The sequence below is a fragment of the Trematomus bernacchii genome, unplaced genomic scaffold (genome assembly GCF_902827165.1).
Source record: "Trematomus bernacchii unplaced genomic scaffold, fTreBer1.1, whole genome shotgun sequence".
In the NCBI taxonomy this organism is placed as follows: Eukaryota; Metazoa; Chordata; class Actinopteri; order Perciformes; family Nototheniidae; genus Trematomus; species Trematomus bernacchii.
The window spans coordinates 13,018,013-13,035,853 of NW_022988050.1; the positions used below are offsets into that span (position 1 = coordinate 13,018,013).

The following is a 17,841-nucleotide window of genomic DNA, read 5'->3' on the forward strand; positions in this document are numbered from 1 at the left end:
GACGTTGCGGGGCTCGCTGCTCCGCCCTTTGAGGATCAAGGAGTGGACAGTGTGAGCTGTATTACTGGTGTCATTTCCTGGTTGCTGCGTGGGGTCTGCGAGACAAATAATATTTATTAAATTCCAATAAATCTACCCAGAAAAGGTGTGAATGGATTTATTGAAACATAATCATTTTGATTTCATACAGCAAGACAGAGTAAAAGTATAATGTTTTTTAAATTACTTCTCTTGTAACATGTTAAATATATCAAAGTTATGTTATACTTTATACTAATAACAAAGCTTTATCTATTCATTCCTTGTTTGTCATATTAAGACATCATATAAATATATTTATATATATATATATATATATATATATATATATATATACAATTGCAAGAATAAATATGTCCGTGTTATCAGAAAATGACGTGTCAATTCATATCAAAACAAGCAGGACCTTTTTACTTTAGCATTGAATCAAATTATCCGGTGTAAAAGTGTTATCTATCTAAATCACAAAGTATTAACATTAAAAGTATAATCGGCAGGAAAAAAAAAAAAAATGTGATCTAGTATACCAGATCTTCACTGTTTAAAAAAAATAATAATATATATATATAGATACATTTATAATCACTCTATTCCCTTTTAGCATTTTGTCTCTTCTTAATAAGTCCTCTTGCATTCTGTGATACCCACCAAAAAGTGCTTTGTAGATATCCTTTATCCAAAAGTTGTGTTGTTCTCTACATGTCTACTCTAGTCATCATAGATTTTGTGAGGGTTTTATGGGCCCGTTTCTCAGCGACTCTGACCATTCCTAGTTTCTGGAAAGATCACAGATACATTTGAAAATAAAACACTGATTTTCACACAATACTACATTCATATTCAATGGGTTTATCATAAAAAGGGAGTGTAATGTGCGCTAACTGTACCTCTGTTTGTTGTTTCAGATTATTAGCGTGTGGAGAGCTGTGAGCAATAAGAGGAGGATTAAATTCCTGTTTGCTCAGCAGCCAGTAAGTCTTGTGAGATCCTTTACCCTGTCATGGACCCAAACACACTGGTTAAAAACATAGGATTTACATGCTATTGGAGAAATATTAAGACTCTCTAGTCACCTTCATTTCTATTGCTCCTCTTTCCTCCAGCTCAAACGATCCAGCCTGGAACAGAATGTCAGCAGTGCACTGAGATATGTGAATCTTCAGGGCTGTAAAACATACAGAAGAGAGTGGCACACATCTTAAAAAGTACACTTTTAAGATACAAAAATGTAGACATTTTAAAAGTTAATTTCAAGTAAAATGTCTGTGACTAACAAGACTATGCTAATGTTAGCATAGTCTTGTTATGTTAGCATAGTCTTGTTAGTCTGGTGTTTTCCCGGTTTAGCAGGCCTGTTAGCATGCTAATATTAGCTGATACATTTTTGGAGATATGCAGTGATAAACCAACCAATTGTTTGACTTGATGCTGCTATAAGAAAAGTCAAAGGATCAATAGACTCATCATGAGTCATCTTTTTGCACATTAATAACAACCAACTTTGTATATTTGCATTTGCGAAGGTGAGACTTCAGTTCAAGGTTCAAGGTTCAAGGTTCTTTATTGTCAATCTGACATAGCTACAGAGTAATTATATAGTTGAAAATCTTATGTCACAGGCTTCTCCAACAGTGCAACATAATAACATAATAACAATAAGAGCAAGAGCAATACAAAAAGAATAATAGTTATAAAATAAAATAAAGTGATGCAGTACGAGTCTATATACAAGTTATTGGAATGATATATATATATATATATTAGGTATTAGATACATACTACTGATTAGCAGATGAATGTTTGAAGTTGTTTCAACAGTTCACTCACGTAAGCTGTTGCTTTCCATGCGAGACGCAGTGTTCACCGTGTCGCCAAAGAGACAGTAGCGTGGCATAGTGGTGCCTACCACTCCAGCAACCACTGGACCTACAACAAGGTGCTTGTATTTATGGGCTCAAAATGATCCAATGTCAATTATATTATGTAAAAACAGATACCAAGTGTATAGGACAAAAAATTAATTAAAAGGAAACGTAAATCCTGCATACTGTTGGTTGCTTGTAAGAACTACATGTCTCTTACCAGAATGTATACCAATGCGGATTGCAAGACTCTCATTGGGCATATGGTGGATTTTGAAGACTTTGATGGCTCCCAGGAAATGCAAAGCCATTGTAGATATCTCCAAAGCGTGCTGATTGCCATTGCTGATGGGTAGACCACTGGCTACCATGTATGCATCACCAATTGTTTCCACCTATAGCAAAGATGATAGTCTCAGTGGCATTTTTTAAGTAACAATAGAAAGCTGTTCCCTGCTAAAGAAGCAATGTGCAATTTAATGAAAGAAATCTACATTTCATAGTAATAGTTATTGGGTAACATGCTTGATTGCCTTCTTGCAGAGACAAAGAGGATCAAAACCACTCATATTTCCGCGGTAAATTTTAAGCTACAGTTTAGTTTCGTTTTATTAAACATATTTATGTCGGGAAGATGTACAAACATACATTAAAGGTCTCCTATCATGCTAAATGCACTTTTTAATGTCTTTAATACATAGATATGTGTCCCCGGTGTGTAAGGCAACTCTCAAAGTATCAGAAAACAAAACCCTCTCTCTTTTCCTCCGTACCCAAATCTCTAAAAACGGGGATACAACGGAGCTGATCCAGATTTGCTGCCGATATTACGTAATATCAGAAATGTGGGCTGGCTTTATGCCCACGGCCCTATCAGAAACGTCGCTATCAGAAACAATGCGCAACGTGTTTTGGAAGTAATATGGTCTTTATTTACATGAGCAAGTATCGCTAACACTCAGAGCTGACGCTGTACTGGAGAGAGTACGTGTAAAAAAGCAGGATATAAAAAGGTACTCACCCACCAGGTGGTAAACCCACAAGAAAAAAAGCATTTGAGCTCCATACTGTTTCAGAAATAATCCTTGATGTGGTTTTGAACATGATATGGCGTTTAATCACAGCAGCATTTAGCTGACAATCTCTCGGTAGAATTCTCCTGCATAAGCTCCCCTAGAATGGGTGATCTGTTTGGTATTTTGAGCAAAACACTTCATAGACATGTTTTTTATATATTTTTATATATCTGAGACTTTAATATATGCCTAAAAATAGTATAATAAGAGACCTTTAATCAAAATAAAAGATGCTTTGTACCAGATTTAGCTAGCTTACTCTGTTGCATCTCCCTGGCACGCCTTAATGTTGATGCTAATTTTTTGCCACAAAATAGATACATAAATAGGGTAGGTGACGTCACAGAGACTAAGCCATTATTCGTACAGTCTTTGATTTAACCAGGCCAGCTGGGTTCACCTGTTTCCAGTCTTTGTGCTAAGCCAGGCTAACCAGCTGGTAGCTATGCCTTCATTTTTGCAGCACAAAAATCGATTATGTTAATTTCCCCCCAAAGAATAAAACATATTTTTGATTAAAGCATATAACTTCAGCATATCATTTAGACAGCAGGTCACAGAGCCAACACTTTATGAGTTTTCTTCTTCACTCAATGCATACAGCTGAATGAGAAACTAAAAGTGCTTTGCATGACTTACTTTATAGACATCGTACAGCTTGATGACATCATCAAAGAGGCTGTAGAGGTCATTGAGGAACGTCACCACCTCCATCGCAGAGCTGACGGAGCACATCGAAGTGAAGCCCACGATGTCGGAGAAGAAGACGGTAACCATGCTGTAGCTCTGTGGCTCCACCGACTTCCCCGCCATCAACTGATCGGCGATGATCCTGCCACCAAAGAAGCACCAGCACTGAGAAGGTGAGGGATGGACGTCCATTTAACTGTTGTCATGTGATTCAAATGTATCATTTTGATATGTTACCTTGGTAACATGGTGGAGAGAAGCTTATCTGCACGGATCTTCTCCGCTGTGAGCTGATCGGTCCTCTCCTCCACCACCTCCTCCAAGTGATTTGCATATTTCTCCAACTTTTCCACCATACTATCGAGTATATTCGCATGACTACAGTACAGAAAATAATTACAATCCTTTAAGGAATTTTCAGGTTTAGTTTGTTCGTTTGTGATTTTTTTTTTTTTATATTCATTCTCATTTAAAAAAATGTTAACATAAGCAGATGGGCATTTTAACCATGTTTGCTATTGAGTCCTTGAAGGACAATTTACCTGAAAATTAAAAAAAAAGATGTTTAGTTTACGTGTAGCACTATTTATTTATTGTACTAGATTTTTTGGCTGTGATTTGCAGTGTTGGGATTGTCGGCCACAGAGGTATTTCTGTTCACTGAAATATAATGGAACTGGAAAGCACTCTAAATAAATGTTCTCATAAACAGTGGATGGATTATCTTGAGTAAAGAGGTAATCAATTCCTGAAAAAGACATTGCTGTTGAGTGTTTTAAAATGTGCTTTGTCGTTTTACACACCACAAGCCGATAGCCATCTAGTTCCATTATATAACAGAGAAGACAGATAACCATGGCCGATATCTCCAACGCTTGGCTACTCACACCAAAACGATCTAGATAGATAAAAGCACTACAGGTTTAAGAACAAGATATGCACTACCTTTAAGCATTGCACATGTATTCAGTCACTACAGTTATTTCCAAGGTCGACATATTACATACGGCAGACAGGGATAACCTTTTATTTTCTCACAGCCTTTTGGAAAGTATAAGGTAAGACAAAAAAGGTCTGTGTGTGGCCTGACCTTTCTGGGCTTATGTTCCTCAGCTCTCTCCGTATAGATGAAAACGGCGGTCGGCGGTCAGGGTTTTCATTCCAGCAGGCTTTCAGCACTACGTTTATTTTCTCATCACACAGCATATCACAGAGTACTGGGCGGAGGGGTTCCCCTTGGAAAGGCGTCCGCAACTGCATGATAATCTCTGAAGAAAAAAGGTAAAAATTGGAATCATCGTCGTGTTTGAATTTGAGTTTGAAAATGAATTGATATGCTTTTATCATGCTAACCTTTGGGCTCCAGGTTGATGTCCTGATAAGGGCCAGACTTAGCATTGTACATGAGCTCCCACATGATGATGGCAAAGCTGTAGATGTCAGCTTTGGGCGTCCCATTGACCTGAAGACCGAGATGTCTCAGAAGCTCGGGGGCTGTCCAGTAAATCTCTACAAAAAAACAAATCCCCTTGCATGTGTTACCTCCCTTTTATGATGTGTTCAATGCTGTTAAAAACATAAAATATGATTACTAGGCATTAGAGTGCACCCACTGACCTTCATGAACAGGGTTTTCCAGTGGGACAAACTTCTTTTGGTTCCCGTATTTAAACTCCCACAGGCCAAAGCCAGTGAGTTTAACCTGGAGTCGACTGTCCACCAGACATGTGCTGGGCTTCAGGTTCCCATGAAATTTCAGGTTACTTTTGTGAATAAACTCCATACCCTAAAACCCAGAGAAACAGATTCAAGTGATGAATTTTCGGTACAAATAAAAAACAACCTGTTTACATTTCAATGAATTGTCTCACATTGACAATGTCGTAAGCAAAAGACAGCTTGAACATCGCATCCAGGTCAACATCTGACTTCATAAGATCCTGCCGAAATCAGGGAAGTTAAATATATAATACACAATAACAATCACAGGGTCACTAAAGACACAAATGCAATATTGAGTTACCCAGGCTTGTTGTTGCTCACTTTTGTCATGTGTAAAACAATGCTGATATGAAAGTCATAATCACATAGTACGCCTTATGTTAGTTTAAATCAAGCTGGAGTAGATTATAAATATTTGAAATCATTTTAGCGCTGGTAAATAACCAAAAGTATTAAACAGAATAAGACAACCCCTTGTTATACTGTAGGTGATTTTCTACCCTTCGGGTTAATCCAGTATGGCTTTGGGTCTATATTGACTAACATTAACTAAGAGAAATGGGGCAGCTTTAATGTTGCAGTTCTGCTGTGATGTAAAGTATGAAATAGAAGTGTGTACACTGACCTTCAGACTGCCTTTCCTGCAATACTGGATGACCAAACAGACATTTGGTGACACGATGCAAACACCAAAGAACTGAACCAAGTTCTCATGTTTCATCTCTTTCATCTGTCTTAAAGAGTTTTACACGGGTTAGGCACAGTATGGAATTATCAGGGCTACTAATGTGTCCTAAAGAAAAGCATTTCAGCATTAAAAGGTTAACAAATGTTCTGTAGAGAAATAAGATAAATATGTTTATTTTTTCGCCTAAACACTAGTTATTACTTGTTATAGTTAGATTTACTATATCTGTATTAGGGTCACTCTTGGGGAAAAAATATGATGGAGCTGGTAGAAAGGGTAATATTCAGAGAAAAAACAAGATTAACGTTTTCAATTAAAAAAACGTGGATATTCAAGGGATTAATTTAATTATCTGAACTTTTTTCAGATAATTAAATAAATATATCATTTAATAATTATATATTTTCTGAGAATGTTGAAGGATTTATTTTAAACGTTATTATTGCACATTTTGATTTAAAATTTAATAATTCCTTTTTTAACATAGAATGGCCCTCGTTGTAGGATTTCACCTAAAATAAAAAAAAGATGCACTAAAAAATTAAAAGTATTTTTGATCCAGGACAACATGAGTGACTTTACCGTATTGAACTCTGCGATTATTGAAGGTTTCCCGAAATGCGAGCTAATGTTGTTCTTGAGGTACTTGATGGCCACTTGATTTCCCTACATGGAATTACATTACATACATTAAGGAAATCACATATATTAAGCAAACGGTCACAGTACATACTGTTATCTTTCTTACAGTGCAGACGCTTTTCTGCTTGCTCTTGCCTCTGCTTACTTTTTATGCTGATTTTCCTATTCTTATTCTCTGAAAACTTCGAGCAGCGGCTCCTGGACATTAACTTATCACTGGGACAGTTATTCATCGTAAATAGACGGAGGGTTTCAGCCATATTTCAACATTTTTACGACGACCTCAGTCTTACAGTAGCGTGGCCTAGCAACAGCTAAAGCCTGGTAGGCTACTGCATGCTATTTAGCTTAAGCTAGTTGGTAGCAAAATGCCTCCGTTCTCTACAGATGACTTCCACAAACTTCAACAGAAGATGGCTGTGTTGGAAATGAAAATGCAACGGTTGGAAGTTAACGTGGAAGTGAATGGACTATGTTGTGGGAATAACACCACTTTACCAGTGTTGCAAGATAATGGAAAAGGGTATGCTAACTCACAGCTAGTTAGCAGCTACAAGGTTTCCAAGGAACAGGAGGGCTGTGTACTGGGTAATAAATCTACAAGTGGTAGTCCTCCCTGGAACTCTCTGGGTGCAAAGCCTAAGAGTAAATCATTTCCATGGGATTTGGGAGGACGAATAACAGGCAGAGCCCAGCGCTCTGAAATCTGTGATGCGACCGGCTGGCCTGCATTGTTATCACCCAGGAAGAGTGCCTCTTCAACCCCTATTCATACTAGGAAACAGCCGTGGACAGCTGCTAAAGGGAGAACTACAAACAATCCTCCTAAACCACCAAGTGTGCCAATCCAGAACAGATACGCTCCGCTGACCGAGAACCGGAGATCTCTTTCTGATGACCTGGATAACCCGTCCTCTTCACACAGCAGGGTAAGGACCAATAGCTACTCCAAAAGTAAAAGGCTAGAGGGAAAGCTAACGACTGGGCCTGAAACTCTGATTGTGGGTGATTCTGCTGTAAGAGATGTAAAAGGTCTGTGTAGTAAGAACAACACCAAAGTACTCTGTTTTCCCAAGGATATGGTCTCCGACTTGGCTGAGAAGATCCTGCATATTGGGGCTGAACATCCGACTGTGAAGAATGTGGTACTACATATTGGAACAAATGATGTTGTGAAACAACAGTCAGAAGCGCTGAAAGAAGACTTTAAATGTCTGTTGGAAACTGTCAGCTCCCTAAATGCGGAGGTGTTCATCAGTGGCCCTCTACCGCCAGTCAGAAGAGGAGTGGAGAGATTCAGCAGACTGTTTGCATTGAACATGTGGCTTTCAGCTGCCTGCACTGACCATTCTGTCCATTTTATTGACAATTTTAACTTTTTCTGGGATCGCAGACATCTTTTTAAGGCAGATGGAGTTTGCCTGAACAAGTCAGGAGTGAAATTGTTTATCTCTAACATATTCAACTGCCTGCGTCAGCAATCTGTTCCCTCTGCCAAGGACAAGCGGCAAGAGGAATCAAAACAGGAGAAAGACACAACACATTGCGCAGAAAACCCTGAAGAAGTATCACTGCACCCGCCTGAGGAATGTTCTGATTATGGGAGACCTATGACACAAATGGAGGAGTCTCCACTGCCCATCACCCCCCCTGTCAACGCCTTGGAGGATACTCTTCATTCATCTCCCAGCTCTCTCTACTCTCCGCTCACCCTTTCACCCTCGCCCTCCCCCCTGGAGCTCGATGACCGCATGAAGGCGAGATGCAGGGTTGGCAGCATGTCCTTTACCCCCGCCCCTCAACGACGCCCACCAAAATCACCGAAGCAGAGACGCGCACCATCTCCCCCGTCTTCATCACTGTGCCTATGTCAACCACCTCCCATCCCTTCAAGAAAGCATCTGCAGTCTCCGAAGCCTGATAAGGATGTGTGTGTACAAAACGCAACAAACTTTTACTGATATGTGCTGGGTCCAGGCTCAAGGGCATATGGCACTCTCAACTCTTTCCAGCACATGCCGGGGCCCTGCCTGCCAGTAGCTTTGCCGATATCTGTGTTGATAGGTAATAGATTAAGAGCGGTAAATCAGCTTAGAAACAGGAAGTGCTCAAACGTTTGTGTGAGGTTATCAAATTTAGCAGTGATTCCATGTCAGCCACAGCTTGTCACAAAATGTTTTACTGATAGTGTATTTAACAAACTTAAACTAGCTTTATTAAATGTCAGGTCTTTGGCAGGAAAAACATTTTTAATCAATGATTTTATCACTGAGCACAATCTCGATTTTATGTTTTTAACGGAAACTTGGATTGAACAAAACAACAGTGCAGCTGTTCTTATCGAATCAACACCTCCCAACTTTAGTTTTATGAGTCAGGAAAGAATGCATAAGAAAGGGGGTGGAGTTGCTATTTTGTTCAATGATTCCATTCAATGCAGGAAGACATCTTATGGGGACTTTGCTTCTTTTGAATATGTGGCCCTTCAGCTGAAATGCTCCTCTCGAGCTCTGTTCCTAAATATCTATAGACCACCCAAATACTGTGCAAGCTTTTTTGATGATTTTACTGAACTGCTGTCTATAGTGTGTATTGACTTTGACCGTTTAGTCATTGTTGGTGATTTTAACATCCATGTTGACAACCCCCAGGACAGAGGGGCTAAAGAACTGTTTTGTGTTCTTGATAACTATGGACTGACTCAGCATGTGGCGGAGCCCACGCACAATAAGGGGCACACTCTGGACTTAATTATCTCAAAGGGTCTGAATATCTCAAAGGTTGTGGTGACTGATGTTGCACTCTCTGATCATTCCTGTGTTTTCTTTGAGAGCTCTATTTCTGTTCACAAAAATGTTCAGAAAGAGGTAACCACAAAGCGATATTTAACTGAAAATACTAGGGAAATGTTTACTCATAATTTCTCATCCACACTTGCCCCTGCTAACATCTCAGTAAATGAGCTAGTAGATCATTTTAATTCAAAAATTAAAAATGTTATAGATACCATTGCTCCAACTAAGGTAAAGGAAGTGATTAGCAAGAAAATATCTCCATGGAGAAAGGCCATGACCGTGAGAACAGAAAAAAGAGAGTGTCGAAAAGCTGAACGTAGGTGGCGAAAAACAAATCTCCAGGTTCACTTTGAAATCTATAAAGAGAGACTTGGCCTTTATAATTTGGAATTGAAAAAACGCACGACAGTCTTTCTTCTCTGACATCATTACCAAAAACAAAAACAACGCACGTGCCTTGTTTGCTACCGTCGACAGACTAACTAACCCCCCAGTGTCAGTAGCCTCTGAATTTCTATCCACCAGGGCGTGCAATGATTTTGCCTCCTTCTTCACTGACAAAATTCAGAAAATTAGACAAGCAGTCAGTGCCTCTACATCAGGTACAGCAAATGTTTTGTCCCTATGTCCACCTAATATCAATTCAAACACCATGACACAATTCCATCAGATTAATGGTAAAAACTTAGAGGACATTATTCAACTTCTGAAATCCTCCTCCTGCTGCCTTGATATTATTCCAACAGGATTTTTCAAAGATGTTTTTCCTTGCATGGCCTCAGATCTACTTCATATAGTAAACACATCTCTTCACTCAGGTATTTTTCCAGAGGCCCTGAAAACTGCAGTCATTAACCGCTCTTAAAAAAGAATAATCTAGATGCCTCAGTAATGAACAATTACAGGCCAATATCAAACCTGCCATTTCTAGGTAAAATCATTGAAAAAGTAGTATTTCAACAGTTGAGTAACTTCTTGCATTTAAATAACTGTTTGGATGTGTTCCAGTCAGGATTTCGTCCAAACCACAGCACTGAGACTGCTCTTGTAAAGGTCTTCAATGACATCCACTTAAACACAGACAGTGGCAGAATTTCAGTGTTAGTATTATTAGATCTCAGTGCTGCATTTGACACTGTTGACCACAACATATTACTAGACCGACTAGAAAACTGGGTGGGACTTTCGGCAACAGTTCTAAATTGGTTTGAGTCCTACTTAAAGGACAGAAAAAACTTTATTTCTATAGGTAAATACACATCTGAGTTGACAAATATGACATGTGGGGTACCTCAAGGCTCCATCTTGGGGCCTCTTCTCTTTAACATCTACATGCTACCACTGGCTCAGATAATGAAAAACAACAAAATAAGTTACCATAGCTATGCGGATGACACACAAATTTACGTAACAATTTCACCAGGAGATTATGCTCCAATTCAAACACCGAGTAAGTGCATTGAACAAATCAATGACTGGATGTGTCAGAACTTTCTCCAATTAAACAAAGATAAAACTGAGGTAATGGTTTTTGGAGCCAAGGCAGAACGTATAAAAGTTAGCGCTGAGCTTCAGTCTGCAATGTTCAAAACAACAGATAAAGCCAGAAATCTAGGTGTAGTCATGGACTCTGACCTGAGTTTCAACAGTCACATTAAAACAGTTACTAAATCAGCCTACTATCACCTAAAGAACATATCTAGGATTAAAGGACTAATGTCACAGCAGGATTTGGAAAAACTTGTCCATGCTTTTATCTTCAGTAGACTCGACTACTGCAATGGTGTCTTTACAGGCCTCACTAAAAAATCTATTAGAAAGCTGCAGCTAATTCAGAACGCCGCTGCTCGAGTCCTCACTAACACTAAGAAAGTGGATCACATCACTCCTGTTCTGAAGTCTTTACACTGGCTTCCTGTGTGTCAAAGAATAGATTTCAAAATATTGTTGCTGGTTTATAAAGCTTTGAATGGTTTAGGCCCAAAATACATGTCTGACCTACTGCTAAATTATGAACCATCCAGAACCCTCAGGTCTTCAGGGACTGGTCAGCTTTCTGTCCCCAGAGTCAGAACTAAACATGGTAAAGCAGCATTCAGTTATTATGCTCCGAATATCTGGAACAAACTCCCAGAAACCTGCAGGTCCGCTGCAACTCTTACTACTTTTAAATCCAGGCTGAAGACTTTTCTTTTTGCTGCTGCTTTTAATTGAACTATTCACATCTTAAACTGCACTGTAACTTTTAACTTTTATCCATGTATTTTTTCTTTTAATGTTTATTTTATTATCTTTCCTTTTTAATGACTGATTTTAAATGCCATTTTTAAAATGTCTTCCATTTTTGTAAAGCACTTTGAATTACCTTGTGTTGAAAGGTGCTATATAAATAAACTTGCCTTGCCTTGCCTTGCCTTACAGTACGCTCATTTCAAACTCTGGTACCTGGTAGAGACCTATGGTGGTGTAGATGTGTTCTCTCACTGGCTTGTCCCTCATGCTGTTGTTGGACAAATTAGTGTGAGAGCTGTTGCTCTCTCTCGGACTGGCCGTGGTGCTCAGAGATATACCATGAAATCCCTAGAGGACACACACAGAAGAAGCCTGTGAACAAAAGCAAAATGTAGACATACACAGATGTATGCTCATTCTCTATCTGTTTCAGTGCTCATACAGCGCATCATACCTTGATGATGGTGATGTCGCTGTAGTTGATCAGCCACCAGCGGGAGCCATCCAGCCTCGTCTGGAGACGAAACTTCTGCAGAACTAGGATTCCGATGCACAAAACGGCCAGAATACCAATGAGGGGGAAGCCCACGAGCAGAGCCAGCAGGGCGATGTCTGCACCCCATCAACAAGGGACATTATGATGCTGGTTAGTATGGTTTGTTTCACGAGTGGTCTTTAGCAAACATAACATTTAGATGATTGCTGAATTTACTAGATGCATATTCTACTACTCTTACCATTAATGAGCCATTCACAGAGCTCATTGTTGAACCCGCATTCTGGTTTGTCAGAGGGAGGTCCTGCTCTTGGCCAGACCACAGAAGCAAACATAGACGTTGGCCTGAAATGAAACATTTTTTGGTGTGATATCCCCTAATTGTAATCATAAAACAAATGTGAAATGATTTGATGTATTTAGTTTTATACATATTTTACCGGACATCTTTGGTCTGACTGTCGAAATTGAGGATGGATACAAACTTGGTTTGGTCTCCCACAAGCTGCAGGTCATAAATGGAATAGTCCAAATTTCTCTCCCCCTCTTCGTCAAAATGGACTAGTCCAGAGGCCCCTGTAAAAATAATCCGTGGTGAATAAAAAGAAACATATATACTTTACTTAACATTTCTATTTTTTGCTACTTTAAACATCAATACATTTCAGAGGCAAGTATTCTTTTTACTCTACAAAACATAATTTAGTTTTTATTTGAAAATAGACATTGTACATTCAGAAAAATGTAAATGTACCCGAGTTTAATAAAATAAATACGTAAATAATTTATATTATATATATTTACATTTTCGAGCTGTAGTTACCTGTAGTTTCACAGATTTTATAAATCATAAATAAACTGATAAATTACATATATACAGATTTGGCCACCTAGCAAAAAAACAATCATCTCTAGTTTCCATATCCATACTCCTCCCAAAATAATACAATAATAAGAGCAAGTACTAACCATTAAATCGAATGTTGTTTTTATTTTTTAATCTCCGCAGGAGCTCCTTTCTGTCTCGAGGGTCTTTTCCATCTTTGAGGACTTCCTTCAGCCCCATGGCGTAAAGAAGCACTGCGTCGTGCAGGTAGGCAGCGTACGGGCTAACCTGAAATAACAGAACATTAAACAATTGTATATGTGATTTTACTTTTATCAGAAGAATTGGAAAATGAGTTGTTACAGCTCAGGAAAACATGGATACATACCTCTCTTTCAGAAGACAGGTGGCTCTGAAACGGGTGTTCCTTAAGTCTTTGAAAAACTCGCTCAAAGAAGTCAAAATACTCGTAGCCATCGTAGGATTTCTGGCCAATAATGAAGGTCATGTCAAAAGCTCTGATGGCAGCTTGGTCCATCCTGTTGTTCACGGCATATTTCCACAAGTTATCCTGCTCAGGAAAGAGATTGATACAGTTCACATGGAAGAAAAAGATAAGTTATTGTTGACAGCAGTTCATAATTGTTCTTTCCATTTCCAAAGCTTGTAGTCCAATTAATGGTGTGGGAGACTTTTACCTCAGCTGATTATGTGCGTAACTTTAGATTTCTACTCACCACACTGCCACTGACTTCAAAATGCTGCACCAGGAAGAACACATAGTCACCATTCATCAGACCCTGTCGCTCAGCCTCCAGCAACAGAGCCATGGAGTCCTCTGAGTTTGTTAGCACCACAATCACTGCATGGCAAAGGACACATTTACTAGTCAGAAATATGGTTATGCGTGGTTTGAATGAGCCTCGAACTATTCCCTTCTTACCTCTGGCCACTGTTGAGATTAATTTAACATTTCGGTAAATCAGCTTCTGATTGCTGGTGTCAAACTTGAGCGCAGCAGCTAGTTGGAATTTGGCTCTCAGGGGCTCCTCGATGGTTTTCCACAGAGCATCAACTTTGTCCCAAGTGTTCGATTCTAAGCCCCCTCCGATCATCGCCACGTGGCTCCATCCAAAGAACTCCAGGGTCTTTATCAGGACCTCCGAGCTTCTTTTAAGAGGCGGCACGACTTTGATGTAGGAATCGTAGATGTCACTGTTGTCCATTTTAGCGGATAGACCCACAAATCCAAACATGGGGATGTTCCATGTCGATGCAATGAGACCGGTGACCTGGGAATAATGTTTTAAAAAGCTTTAGGAATCCACAAAAGATCTTTAAAAGTATTTTTCCATGAAAGGTACACAATCTACCTTGTTTCTCCTTGATCTCACAAGGCAGGTTTAATGAAAATATACCGTACAATTCTACCACATTAAACGCGGTTTAGTTTTTACCTACAGCTATTTAATGTACCGTACTTTGTGCTGAGTTGTTAAACAAAAATATCAATATGAGATTTGTATGTTGATGTAGGGATTTTTGGAGGGCTTCCTGGTGAAATAATTGTAGAAGACACCATGCTGCTGCAGAGTATAAATCATGCAGAAATGGGAAGAAAACTAAGGACATACTTACCAGATTCAGCACATCATATCAGTATTTGTTTCTCTTTTCTCCCATCTTTTGCATGATTTACAATCTACAGCAGCATGGTTTGAAAACATATGCCTTCCACTGAATGTGCTTCGGTTTGAGCCAGGTGTAACACATCTGTGAACCTTCACCATGAAGAGACTATGAAGAGAAGCGGATCAGATTCCAGTTTTACCCAGTGGTTGAAGAAGTATTTAGATATTTTACTTACGGATAATTAGAAATATCACCATGTAAACATACACAACTTGCAGTGTTTAAAACCAGCCTCAAGCTTTGGCTAAAATTAGCACCAAAGGGTCACCACTAATATTTATCTTGTATTTATTATATTTCTCATACTGATTCTATTTATTATCACATTGATAGACATTGCTGAATGTCTTCCCAGGAACAACTTATGCACATCAGCTTCTTTCTAACTCTGGGGCAATTACTTTTAAATATACGCTGTCTCTTTAATAAAGAAAAAGCAATAATGTTTAATAATGAACAATAAAACCAAATAAGAAATCGAATTCCTGCATTCACCATTAGGCTACTTACTGTAGCTAAAAGTATTAGGAATAAAAACTATTTAAAGTTATATAACATGTTTTTATCTTTATAAATGTAATTACCTTTTGGACTTTCCACAAAAGAATGTACATAAAAACATCTAATGCAAGAATAATCAATTTCCGCATCACATGGATCATACCTCAGCTTCTTCGGGACACGCTGGACCAAACAGCGCGGACACATTCTCTCTCCACACCTGCTGAATGAATCCTCCCAGGGAAACTTTAGGACTACAGTCTGTATCCTTGAAGACAAAATCCAGACTGTAGTTCCCCAGGAAGGAGGGGTTGGTGTTCACCTTCTCCACGGCGATCTGCAGGGCGGAGCCCAGCCGCAGGGCGCTGAAGGGGAACGAGATGTTCCAGGGAGCCTGGAAGCCGATGATCAGCCTGTTAGACCCGTTGGTGTCGTTATCGTTGACAGTGGCGGCTGTCAGTGTGAAGTGCAGCACCAATATGAGCCTCATGTCAGGAGAATACACCACCCTCATCATCACTTCCATCCTATTAGGTGATCCATGTTACAGGGTTTAAATAGACAACATCCAACTTTGTGATAGGGAGGAGAACATGTAAATATGTGGAGGAGGGTGGGAGGTCCATTATTTTCTTTGTTTTTTTCTTTAATAGAGTATCGTCTTGGATCACGGTCAAAGAGGGCCCCATGCTTGAATTTGATGTCTTAATTAAAGTAGATTCGTTTTATCTCATTAATTGTATAGAAATATTATTATTTTATTTTTACATTATTATTATTTGGTCAAAAATAGCATGTGACTCTTATTTGATTCCAAAACGACAGGTTTGTATAATAAGTGTATTTGTGTAAGAACTACTTTTAATCAAGTGCTGTATTTAAGTATTCTACTACTTTGAGGTACTTATTATTATTTTCATTTTCTGCTACTTTCTACTTCTACTCCACTACATCTCAAAGACAAATATTATACTTTTTACTCCACTACATTTCTCAAAATCTTATATTAAATCATACACCTAGATTAATAACAGAGAGTAAAACCAGAAGCCACTTTATCTAACTACCAAACAGTATATAAACAGATGAAAATAAGGTCCACCTTAAGCAACTACAACATAAAAGTGATATACAGTACATTCATACATTAACCTTTACTTATGGTACTTTAAGTATATGTTGATGCTTTCACTTAGTAGTTTTACTTAAGTGAAGTTTTGAATGCAGCATGGGAATTCTTTTATAGATAAATGTAGAAACTTTAAAACTAAACCCAATTAGTTTGAGTTGTTTTCATGACTCGTGTTTTAAGGTGATTTGAGATATTCCTGTTTTTATGATTGCTTAGTATCTTATCTGTTGTTTTGTTAATTACATGTAATACCCTTATATAAAAAGAAATTGATATGAAATGCAGAAGTTACCTACTATTTTACAATTGTTCTACACTGTAGTACTGCTACCTTACCTTAAGTAAAATATCTAATAGTTCTTCCACTGCTAAAGAAATCACCTGTTAAATGTATTAACCATAAATCAGTGAATTCCATAGCTACTACAACCAGTCTGCCTTAAGTTATCCCTCATAAATCCAGTGTCAAAGTTCCCCGTATCCTCTTTCTAACTCTCACAGGGACACATGCATGCTAACACACACACACACACACACACACACACACACACACACACACACACACACACACACACACACACACACACATACACACACACACACACGCACACGCACACACACACACACAGATACATGAGGAGGGTGGACAATCAGAATGTAGGCTAATTTAATTACGACAAATAAAAACACGTGAAATGTGTGCTGATGACCCCCTGGGATTTTTCTCTGCAGAAACCTGATGAGGCAGGTTGAGCCCTGCTCGCTGGCACAGAGAAGTTCACACACACCCGAGTGCACTTTCAGGTGCTAATGACCAGAGGTGGGCAGCTTGTTGGTGTTTCTGGCTTCAGCTGCTTTTCTTCCCCAGGAGATCTCAGCACCTCTGCTAATCCCACCAGGTAACCTCAGAGCTTCTCCTAATGAACTCACTTAACTCACATATCCTGCACAATCAAATCCTTCAGGAGACACCTTTAAAATGCATACATGACATTCAGGTGACATCTGTTTATATGATTGGACAACCAAAGAATTTCTTTGTAAAAGATTACATTAATTAAAATATAGATTCACAGGCAGAACAAGGAAGAAATGTGCAAACAAACATACCATACTCATTTTTATTGGATATTGCTGCAGCGTTTTCCGTCTTTATTTTCTCCTCCCCTTTTTATGATTTTAGCATACATTATTTGTGACGTGTCCACGATGACTGCTGTCCCGAAAAAGTTGCATGGTCTTACTTTTTTAATCAGTCTGATCAAAGGTGCAATTCCAGCTTATCTTTCCTTTTACACCGACACAACCTGCTGTATGTGCTGATAACACATTTCTGACCTGGAAAAAAACCTTTATCATAGGAAAATATGTTTAGAAAGTCTACTAGACAGTTATTTTCATTCAAATCAAATTCATTTCAGTGTTCAAGAAAGTAGGGCTGCTCGATT

At 38.8% G+C, this 17,841-nt stretch overlaps 1 protein-coding gene across 1 annotated transcript; it reads right to left on the minus strand.

Annotated features, from left to right (window-relative positions):
- Positions 1 to 734: 734 nt before the first annotated feature.
- gucy2g (guanylate cyclase 2g) lies at positions 735 to 15,787 on the minus strand. Its single transcript, XM_034119040.1, has 22 exons — positions 15,425 to 15,787; positions 14,012 to 14,360; positions 13,806 to 13,930; positions 13,457 to 13,639; positions 13,212 to 13,356; positions 12,683 to 12,818; positions 12,484 to 12,587; positions 12,201 to 12,358; positions 11,960 to 12,094; positions 6,660 to 6,743; positions 6,015 to 6,119; positions 5,539 to 5,607; positions 5,285 to 5,453; positions 5,021 to 5,176; positions 4,758 to 4,935; positions 3,905 to 4,045; positions 3,617 to 3,809; positions 2,122 to 2,296; positions 1,867 to 1,965; positions 1,113 to 1,204; positions 927 to 1,034; positions 735 to 815 (listed from the first exon to the last, which is right to left on the minus strand). The coding sequence occupies exons 1-22, from the start codon at positions 15,785 to 15,787 to the stop codon at positions 735 to 737; spliced, it is 3,348 nt and encodes a 1,115-aa protein (XP_033974931.1).
- Between the last annotated feature and the right edge of the window lie 2,054 nt (positions 15,788 to 17,841).